The sequence below is a fragment of the Monopterus albus genome, unplaced genomic scaffold (assembly GCF_001952655.1).
Source record: "Monopterus albus unplaced genomic scaffold, M_albus_1.0 scaffold270.1, whole genome shotgun sequence".
NCBI classification, from domain to species: domain Eukaryota; kingdom Metazoa; phylum Chordata; class Actinopteri; order Synbranchiformes; family Synbranchidae; genus Monopterus; species Monopterus albus.
Window position 1 is genome coordinate 1,756,389 of NW_018128150.1, and position 10,222 is coordinate 1,766,610.

The window sequence follows — 10,222 nt, forward strand, 5'->3', positions numbered from 1 at the left end:
AAAAACCTAGATTTTTATTTTTTGCCATATCGCCCAGCCCTAGTCAGAGGCCAACTCTGTCCTTAAAGAAAGTAAAGTCTCCACACTGTAACTCCAAACTTTGGAGCAAAGTTAGCTGAGCTCCAGTTTTTGAGAATGAAAGGAAAGGAAAAACTGAAATCCAACTGCACAAGGGTCTGCCTGTCTGCCATAGTGGATATTTTTATATGCCGTGTGTCTAAGGTGGAGAGACACTGGGAAATACAAACCATCCAACCCAAGCTGACAGTGAGGAGTCAGACTGTCATCCCCCTGCCCCCTGCTACAACACCTAAATGGATTGTCATATCAAATTTAGGTGTATAGGTTATTACACCCTTGGGCTCCTGTTTCCAACACGCCTGTCTGCATGATGGGATTGAGTTTGAGGACTCTCTCTTCTCGTTCTCTTGGTTCCGTTCTCCAAGTTCCTGATTTCTTTGATGAAACCTAAGAAAGCTGAGGCAACTCCTAACATCAAATGTGACCTGTTCTAGCTCCTCCTCCATCAATGTACAATCATGGCTTTGCAGTTACAGCACAAATCATCTACATTAGCTTTGTGCAAATGTACTGCATGTGGCCATAGAGCTGTGTAGGAAATGAGTCATCTAAGCAGGTCGATTTACACCCAAATAGAGGGGACTGTGATGCAGTCCTAGTCTGCAGGAGAAATCAATATAGAGTATTCCTTAAATTACAGCATTTACTTTGAAAGAAAAACAGGATTTATTGAGCAAACTGGGAATGGTCGTACTTAAATATTAAATGCTGCATTTGCATAGGCTACATGTGGCAGAAGCACAGGTTTGAACAGCCTGTCATGCCTCTTGGTTTACAATGTCCTGAATCTTTCCTAAAAGTGAAGAATTCATGCAAGAAAAAAATTAATTCATAACTTTTTTTCGCCTCCTCTAAACAAAATTTAAAATGCCCATATGAATAAAAAAATATCTTAAGCATTCCCAAAAACGGCCCCACACTCTGTCATTATGTCCTCGAGCTGATTCACATTCTGTATACTATCTGTTGAACTGTAATCAGTTCTCCTTGGTTTCTCTCCAGAGGAACTTCTCCATCGCTGCCACTGAGGTCTGTTGCTGCAGCAGACTTCTCTAGTAAGCTTCTTGCTGACTGAAGGAGCTACAGTTGATATCATGTGTACGGTGCTACTTCTAATCACTGCAGAGCACACACGGTGGGTCTACGTGTTCACATGACATTCTGAGGTGTATTTGTTAATAGCTTTTATGAGACTGTAAAGTAGTTTTCCTCACATCCAATAGTCAAGTATCGCATGTTTTTGACTTGCGTCAGACATCAGTTTATGAAATAACATGAAAATAAACAACTAGGAAGCAGCCAGCTTTACAAGTTCAGTGCATCTAGTTAGGGATCAAAACTGTTCTTCTTGTAGCATTCTTGCATTTTACGTATCTCATTTGAAGAAAAAAATACTACACGCTTTAAAATGCCTTCTTTTTTTCTGAAGCAATAGCATCTATTCAACTTGCCAAGTGCATCGGATCAATCAAGTGCCACACAGGAGTGAATAAGCACATCATCTGTTACTACTGCCTCTACACCGTGACACTGCCGGTCCTGTCTAAGAGTTGTGTTGTGTAGTAACAAAGCTTGCTAAGAAATGCGGTTCCAAACATTAACTATCATCATCTGTGTTGTAAAAGTCAACAGTTGTTTGAGTCTCGTGTGTGGCCTGTAAAGAAACAAACATGATGGGATCTGAGCTTCCTCAGACCCTCTTAATGGGTCTGAATTTTTCTAATGTGCTCACATTACAACAGCTGTAGACTTTGTCTGTGTAAACCTCTTCACTGCACACTAAACACACCTAATTAAACTGAGAGTATGATGCTCTTACACTAATTTTGAGATGTTATTACAAAACTAAAACACACAAAGTGTTCTGATAGCTATCATAAGACAAAAACTCTGTATTGATTATGAACAGCTAAACACCCACATGCTTGTGGCGTGATGACAGGGAATACTGCGGGTGCTTCAGCGGGAGGGGGCAACTGTGTTTGTGCATTGGTCACTAAACAACCAAATGAGGGCTGTCAAATGATCTGCTGGATTTCAGTTTTACGTATGGATAAAATAATTGTGAAAAACTCTCATAGGTAAAAATGACAACTGCATGAGAAGCATAAACTAGAGGCATCTCTACATAATAAGGAAGCACTGTATTCAGGAACTTTGATCAGACGTAACGCGCTGCTTGTTATTGTTGTCCCTGTCTTTTTCAGTGGCACTCGTTTTATTCCTCGGTTAAATCTTCCCCAGGCCTATAACCGAGTGGTGTTACTTTGCCAGATGTCTAAATGTAGTTTGGTTTGGCGTTGACTCACTGGAGAAACACCCGAGTAGGAACAAACCAGTGTGACTGCTGCAGCGTTTACCTGGCTGTGTTGAGCAAAGGGTGCTGAGTCCCGACTAGCTTCCTGACGTGAAGGGCAACGTTACTGAGTTCATCACTGAGCAGACAGCGGAGACTCATGAACGAGGTTGGATATCCGACGATCTTCTCTGCATCGGAGACCACTTTAGTCCAGTTTGAAGGTGCCGAGTTGGAGAACAGACCCCGCGTCCCCTGTCCTCGGCCGGACAAAGCCCTGCAGGTCAGTCGCAACCATGTAGCTGGAAGCATTTTCTCTCTAACTTGACTCTAACGTGCTTTTTCTAGTCTAGTGGGGGTGTCCAAAGTGCCTTGTAGGTAACGTTACTTGTACCATCTTTAAATGTTACGACCTGATTCAGCCGCTAACGTTGTGACATGTTCTTAAACAGTGCCACATTTCTATTATAAATGTACCTATAGTTGCTATCCCAACATACTTAACTTAACGTCTCTGGACGAATACTACAGATATTTCACCACACACACGACCCGACACTGTGAGACGCCATCTTTAAACGCGTGATACGTTACGTTGCAAAACGTAACGACGTCTGTTGCCAAATACCAACACGCCCCGTCTATGAAAAGCATTTCCGGAGCCAAACTCTATTGAAAATCAGAGAGTTTTACATCGATTTGTTTATTAGGTCCACGGTCCACACTGGTAGAACATGATATAAGCTATTTATACATTTAAAGATACAGTTAGATATCTACGAACATGTTTGAAACATGGAAACAAGAAACATTTGAAACAAGATATGTTTGAAGCTATTTAAACCACTAAATGGGAGATGAGCAGAGTACAAAATATCAATAAACCAACCATCATTTGGGCCTATTACTTAATGTGTTAGTGTGTGAATATATAGGCCTGATACACTAAAGATGATCCAACTGTAAAATGACTAAATGTAAAGTTGCCTTTAGCATAGCATGCCCTGCAGGGGGCTGATAACAACTTTTATACCAAATAGAACCAGCTCTTTAAACATAAGCTCTATTTTTCATTTGGTGTAGCACAATTCTTGTGACAATTTTGAGAATTTTGTCCCCACAGAATGACAGGGAAATGCCCTGGCACCGTTTTACCAATGCTTTCATTGAATATACTCCATGTGCTTATTACTGGACCCAAGAGAAAGTCCATCAAGGACAGCACACAATATGTAGTCTCCTTTTCTGAACAGACCTACATACCCAACACTCCCACTGTATTAATGCAGGCTATTATTGTTGTGGTTTGTGTCCTGCTTCCTATTTTGTGCTTTTATTTTTGGTTAGACGTCCTGTCCAATGTCGGCTTACCTGCCAACACCTGCACACTGCCCCAGCTTTACCCTGGTTCACAATCACCATTCATGGTTTCCACCTGCTGCTCATTATCCTCTGCTCTCCTCATGATATATCATCATCCCTTCCCTCAATCTGGTTGCTGGTTCATTTTGTCTCCACGCCTTGTTGCCCCCCCCCGTCCTCTTTTTTGCTATTGCCGTTCACCACACCCTGCTTGTTCATGTACTCTTGTAAGTTTGATGCTGTCTCCTGTTTGCTCATTTGTGTTTGTGATCCTGGCCTGTCAGCAGTTCTTTTCGCTGGTTTCTCCAGTCTTGCTTTAGTTTCTTACCCTGACCCACTGTTTAGTTTAGCATTTTGGAAGTCTTTGTTTGCCCCTGTCAGGATGAGCCTATGTATTTTTCCCCATTAGTCTCATTCTCTATCATTTAATAAAGCCCTACCTGAACCTTCCCTTGCTTCGTGTGTCTGTACATTGGGTCCTACCTTAACCATAACAATTATATGCTACAAAAAAATCTGTAACTTGTTATTGATCCATCTTTTCTCAATATAATGTCCAAATGGAACTAGCTGGAGACATCTTTGTGCTTTTAGAAATAACTGTTACAGCAATATTTATTTAGTCAAAATTCAATTTATTTAGATTATACATGGTTTATTGCAATTTCAGTCAACAAATGAAAAATTTCTTCATTTTCTTCACACTTCCTTATTCAAACAGTTACTGCTTTGATTAGCCTCCATCTAAGGATCATCACCTTTACTTGGTCACACACAAGGAATTTGTTTCCGGTACAGAACCGATGGCAGCTACCTGCGACCCCAACTCACACTGATGGCTCTAACCATCGGGGGCAACCTTGGGGGTTCAGTGTCTTGCCCGAGGACACTTCCATATGTGGACTGCAGGCACTGAGATTCAAACCTCTATGCGGTTGGATGATTGCTCTACCCACTGAACCACAGTCACCCACTCTACATTACTGCATAGCACTACAGTTGTATTACACTAAACCAGCATGCAGTTCCTGTATTTTAAAGGAGTTTTGTGATGCTGTGCTGCTGGTTTGCAGTGCAACAGCAGCAGCACAACTCATCTCAGCCTGACCCAGCATCACGGTTCACTGCTCCTGATTCCTGCTAAAAAAAAAGCAGGATCACACAGCCCTCTCAGTGGCTTTCCACCTGCCAGCTCATTGTAATTCCAGTTAAAGTCAGAGGACAACATGTAGCACACAGCTGGAACAGGTAAATTCTTGCCCAAAGCAGAAGTCATGTATTTATTATTTGCATCTCTTTCATATGCCAGTAAGTGTTTTGCATGGTGGACCCACCTGTGGAAATCCACTGTTAAAACACTCTGTGGCACTGTCATAACACCATCACAACATGTAATTTTAACAAGTATTGCAAGAGCAACTTCAGGTCTGTATACATGATGACATATAGGAGAGGGCATGAGTATATGTGTGCCCATGTGACCTTATGAATGTTGTATTTTGCATGGTTTTTATGTGAGACATGAACATGTGCAGGCTGAGAGACAGCCCCGCTACCCCGTATCAATTATTGAAATAAATGTTTTTAAAGAAACAGTGGTTATGGTACACCTCCAGTGTTTGTTTTTTAACCCTCGGTTTAAAATAAGATGTTCATTGTTACTGAACAGTCAATGTGGAAAACACTTCAGCCTGTTTTTGACTGTTGGACAGAGCTTACAGGTGTTTGAGAATATGATGAAAGTACATTTAAAAATCGTGTTAAGGCTCAGTGTTGATTTCTTGGGTTTGGATCTGGCCTTTACAAAACCTTTATTTTGTTAAGTGTCCTTAATTAGAATAAATGATAATGACCGTCTTCATTAGTGTTGAAACCCTATGAGCAGTACCATAATTAAAATGGAGACACCTGGAGGTTTCTTTGCGCACAACCTGAGGGAGAGGACGCACCACTCACGAGGCCGAATGGAAATTTTATTTTATGGTTCAGCCATTACAAGATCAAAACACCCACAAAGCTTCCTTTGTCCCTGAGAGGCAGTTTTCCCTCATTACGAATATGAATTAGTTTTAGGCTGAACTCACACAGACGTTTTCATTTTACACTTGCTCCTAATGCTCCTTACATTTGGTGTCTCTGCAGATAAATAAATCAACCGTTCACTGACTGACACCCACTACATTTACAGCTGCAGACCGACTGGGTTTCTGCACATACCACTAAACGCAACTTGCAGACTTGAGGTCTGACTTTGAGGTGTTGACTGCCAAAGCTGTGGAGTCTGTAACTCAGAAAGATTGTTTTATCACCAACAACAGTAGGTTGTAACACTCCCCTGAAAAGCGATGTGGAGCTCGTTAGCTGTGCGTGGGCACCTGTTTGCTGTTTACAGACTGTCATCATGAGGGTGCCGCGCTGGGCTAAGTGGATGTGACTGCTCTGATTGCACTCCATGGGAAAGCGAGAAGAAATAGCCTACGTCTGATCACCAACGCGTCATATAATGTTTCAGCGGACGCCCCTCCCCCTGTCTCGTTTTTTCCCCTCAGTCAACCTCTCCTTTGACTCACAGAGGCGGCTCACCACTGGCGCACGTACTGTGGAGGATAGGGGCAGAAGATGGCTGACTTAGCCGGGCACTGCGAGCCCTCGGCGGCATCACCAGCGTCACACGGGCCGCTGCAAAGCTGCAAGACATCCGCCGTCTGGCGACTGTAAACAGCTGCTGGTGCCTCCTTCACCCCTCCTCTCCCCTCCTCACCGCAAATATTGACAGAAGTGTCACAGAGAAAACATGGCAGAGATGGAAAAAGAGGGCAGACCTCCGGAAAATAAAAGAAGCCGAAAACCAGCTCGCCCGGTGAAAAGGGAAATAAATGAAGAGATGAAGGTAAAGGGGGTCTGTGCCTGCATGTGATTACGCGTGGAAACAAAGTGGTTGTGAGGAGCATGCATGTGTGTTGAAGCACTAACCTGGCGTTCTCAATGAAAATATACAATACACTCAAGTGCAAGTGGCTGCATGATAGTCAAACTTTGATTTATGTTTTTTAAGCCGAGTTCTATTGTCAGATCCACACTGAATGCCAGCCTCACCAGCGCAGCCTGCCAATATACCGCCTTGCACAATGGATGCGGCAACCAGTCATTGCTACTGTTGTACTATTAAGTTTTGAATCAGGAAAGAACACACTATGTTTCTGACGCTTCGTGTCATAATTTCGCCGTTTGTGTGTCTAGCCTTTCGTGGCTTATCCAGAGTTAATGGAAAATCCAGTGCGTCAGTGAAGGCGTCAACAGTGCCTCTACTCTTACTATTAATACTGCCATACTACGGCGTAACGGAGGTGGCCAATGTGCATAATTAGTAGAAATCAATGGGGGAACACTCGCATTTCCACGATTCCCATGCGGACCTGTGTCCACTGTGCGGGTTTGCCTCTGAGTCGAGGTGTTAATGTGTGTGTGTGTGTGTGTGTGTGTATGTTGCCCAGCTGCCCAGAATTCTGTGATCCAGATGTGCGTCTGTGAGCTTTACGCGCTCGACAAGAGCACATTGTCTCTTGTGTTCGGCCCACACGGTTCTGTCCCAGTATTCAGCTGTATATTGTTCCTGTTCGTGGGTTTTTAGCTCGGTGGACATGTGATATTTGAGCCCTGAGCTCCGTGCAGTTTATTGTGCTGAAAGAAACTGTTCCTGGTGTGTTTGTGTGTGTCTCCGCTTTGTCTTCATCTCTTCATTGTTTGTACACATTTGGCTGTAGACACACGAAGTACTCAGTGCGTTTGCTGTGATGGAAGGATGTGCAGGTGATCACCCCAAGAATAATTGTGGAAATAGTGATTTTAGACTGTGAGTGGAAAAGCGAGGGTGCTGGCTTTCAGCGAGTCCTGAAACAACCCCGGAATAAAGGCTTTTTGTATTTAGACCAGTCCAAAATACCAACCGCGTTCATGTGTCTCCGCTTCTTTTCTGTCACTGTAAAAGTAAATACTGTTTTATTGATGGCGATCTAGATGCGTTATTAGTTAGTTCACCTGCAAAAGAAGATGTTCATAGAGCAATAAGGAACAGTCAATAAACTGGAGTAATATTGCATAATAATGTAGGTTATTCATATATTTTTTATAGATAATTTGCTGTATTTTCTGTATTTTCCGTGTGTGTTTCGTTTTGTTGCAGCACGAAAAGAGGCGTACAGTTTCAGAACAAATCCATAGAGTTGTCCTTGCTTGTTACCTTAAAAAGAATTGGAGGTATAGAGAAAGGTGAGTTCATTTAATAACCGAATTTTAACAGCTTAAAACTGGAAATACTCCTTGTGAAATAGAAAAAACATTTCTCATTCAGTTTGTGACGGATTACAGTTAACCCTTCCTTCTGTTGTCTGGTCCTGATGACAGAAGGGAGGGATTCGGGGAGGCTGGGGGTGTCAGGCAGGGTCTCTGTTTCTCATCAAGGGAGTAGAAGTGGTCTCTGCAGAGCGTTGAAAATTATGAGCATCCTTGAGGAATAATCATGTTTTGTTTTTGGACATTAAAAGACAAGTTCAGATTTAATTTAGTCTTTTTTAACAGAAAGTAAATAGGCAAAAAATCCTGAATCTATTTAGACTCATGGTGTAAAAGAATCTAATGATATATCTCCTCTGATAATTTATCACATTGACCAAGTAATTATATGATGCCAGAGAAGATGTTTTATTTGCAGGTTGAATGTTTTACTGTTCTATGTTAGATTCTGTGACAGGGATCATCATTCAGGAGTCAGTGAATTGGCATTTCTTCCAATATGTTTTGAAGAGCTGACATATCAGTTAAACATGTCGTTTGATGAAAGCGGCTTCATTTCTCATCAGCTTTATTTGTAACCGCAGTCAGTCAAATGGAAGATCTGAGTGTTGACTTTGAAGACACACCTGATCAAATGAAAATGTCAGTAGTCTGTGAATTTTTAGACATGTCAATACAGAACGTAAACAAATACCCTACAGAAGATATGATGCTGTATTGATGGTGCACAGGAAGCACAACACTCTCCTATGACAACTCCAGTATCTTTATCAATACCTGGGGGAAGTTACTGAATGTAGCGGCAGTTGTGGTTAAGACGTCGAAACACTTTCAAAGGCTAAATAAGTTCGATTGTAGCTCATTGTGTAACCTTGGATTTCATCTCTTATTGTACATCCACACATGCACACACACATTGTGTTTCCACCACCTCAAGGGACTTTGCATTGACTTACATTCATTTCATTTCACTTACCCTAACCTTAACTTGAGCCACTACTTGCCTAACACTTAACCTTACCCTAACTTTAAACCAAGTCATCACTCTAAAATGTAATGATTTATGTTGTGGGGACTTGTTTCTGTCCACATAAGGACGTGGAGTTCCCACCGTGTGACCGTGAACAGATTTACATCCCTATAACGTGGGTAATAACAGGCCACACACATGTCTACAAAGTACATTTAGGAAAACACCAATGAATGTATATTTAAAACCATTTCTACCTACTTATACCTCAGTATTTTGAGTAATAACTAAAAACCAGGTGCAGTCATTATGAATGTATGAGATGTTTATTGCATGGTTGCATGGACGTTCAAATGCAAATCTGGACCCTGGATTATGACCTGCAGAGTTCCAGTTACTTAACACTAACATTAACATCTTCTGCAGGAAACACTCTGCTTCTTCTTCTCCAAATAAAAAGCTACTTAGTTTGTTCTTTTCTCTGTTTTAGATTCTCTCATCTTTAATATTTCAGACCAAGCTGGAGGAAAAAATAGGCACACAATGTGCCCTTGTGAGGGATCATACTCCTCTGAAAAACCAAACAGTCTGACAGTGTTTCCTTCATCTGGCTGCATAATGTGTGCCACAGTAAAATAAGCCCCAGTGTGTAATCAAGGAGAAGGAGGAGTGGGCATGGCGAGGATAGGAGAGGCTAGAGAGTGGGGTAAGAAACAGGGGAGAAAGGAATGTATACAGCACTGAGCTAGCTAAGCTGTAAAAACTGTAACCTGAGTGTCTCTACCGGATCAGATATCAAGGAAGGTAGGGGGGAATGAAAGCAGAGCAGAGGGAGAGGCAGAGGATAGAAGGAGCAGAGGAGTGGAAAAGTGGAGGAGGAGGCAAAGGGAAACTTGGCGTGTGGATTCGGGAATTTTATCACAGTGTACTGTGACCTCCTCTGGTTTCTACCCACAAGGTATCCGGTTCCCTCCATCATCATTACCACAAGCCCTGCTGGCCATGTCTGGGTCTTAGTCAAGGAAAACAAGGAGGAAGTCTCCAGAGAGGCAAATTTTACATGTATTATTTTTTCATTATTTGTTGTCAAAAGTATGGTAGAAATGTGCCAGGTTGTGAATTGTACTGAAGTGAGTACATCATGAGTATAAGGGACCCAAGGCGCTGTATAACCTCAGCGTATTGTAAATGCAGTTAAAGAAATGCAGTCTTTAACTGCA

The 10,222-nt window shown here is 42.1% G+C and overlaps 2 protein-coding genes across 3 annotated transcripts in view; one reads left to right on the plus strand and one right to left on the minus strand.

Annotated features, from left to right (window-relative positions):
- pdss2 (prenyl (decaprenyl) diphosphate synthase, subunit 2) overlaps nt 1-2,981 on the minus strand; it is a 40,615-nt gene extending 37,634 nt beyond the window's left edge. The window contains exon 1 of the mRNA XM_020621981.1: nt 2,442-2,981. Within this exon, the coding sequence (XP_020477637.1) occupies nt 2,442-2,689 (248 nt within the window). The 5' untranslated portion in view covers nt 2,690-2,981. The remainder of the gene's footprint in view (nt 1-2,441) is intronic.
- A 3,077-nt stretch (nt 2,982-6,058) lies between these two features.
- sobpa (sine oculis binding protein homolog (Drosophila) a) overlaps nt 6,059-10,222 on the plus strand; it is a 68,541-nt gene continuing 64,377 nt past the window's right edge. Inside the window, exon 1 of one of the 2 annotated variants that reach the window (XM_020621932.1) lies at nt 6,059-6,629. In XM_020621932.1, the coding sequence (XP_020477588.1) occupies nt 6,534-6,629 (96 nt within the window). In that variant the 5' untranslated portion in view covers nt 6,059-6,533. The remainder of the gene's footprint in view (nt 6,630-10,222) is intronic. The other variant, XM_020621933.1, reaches the window with a different exon arrangement.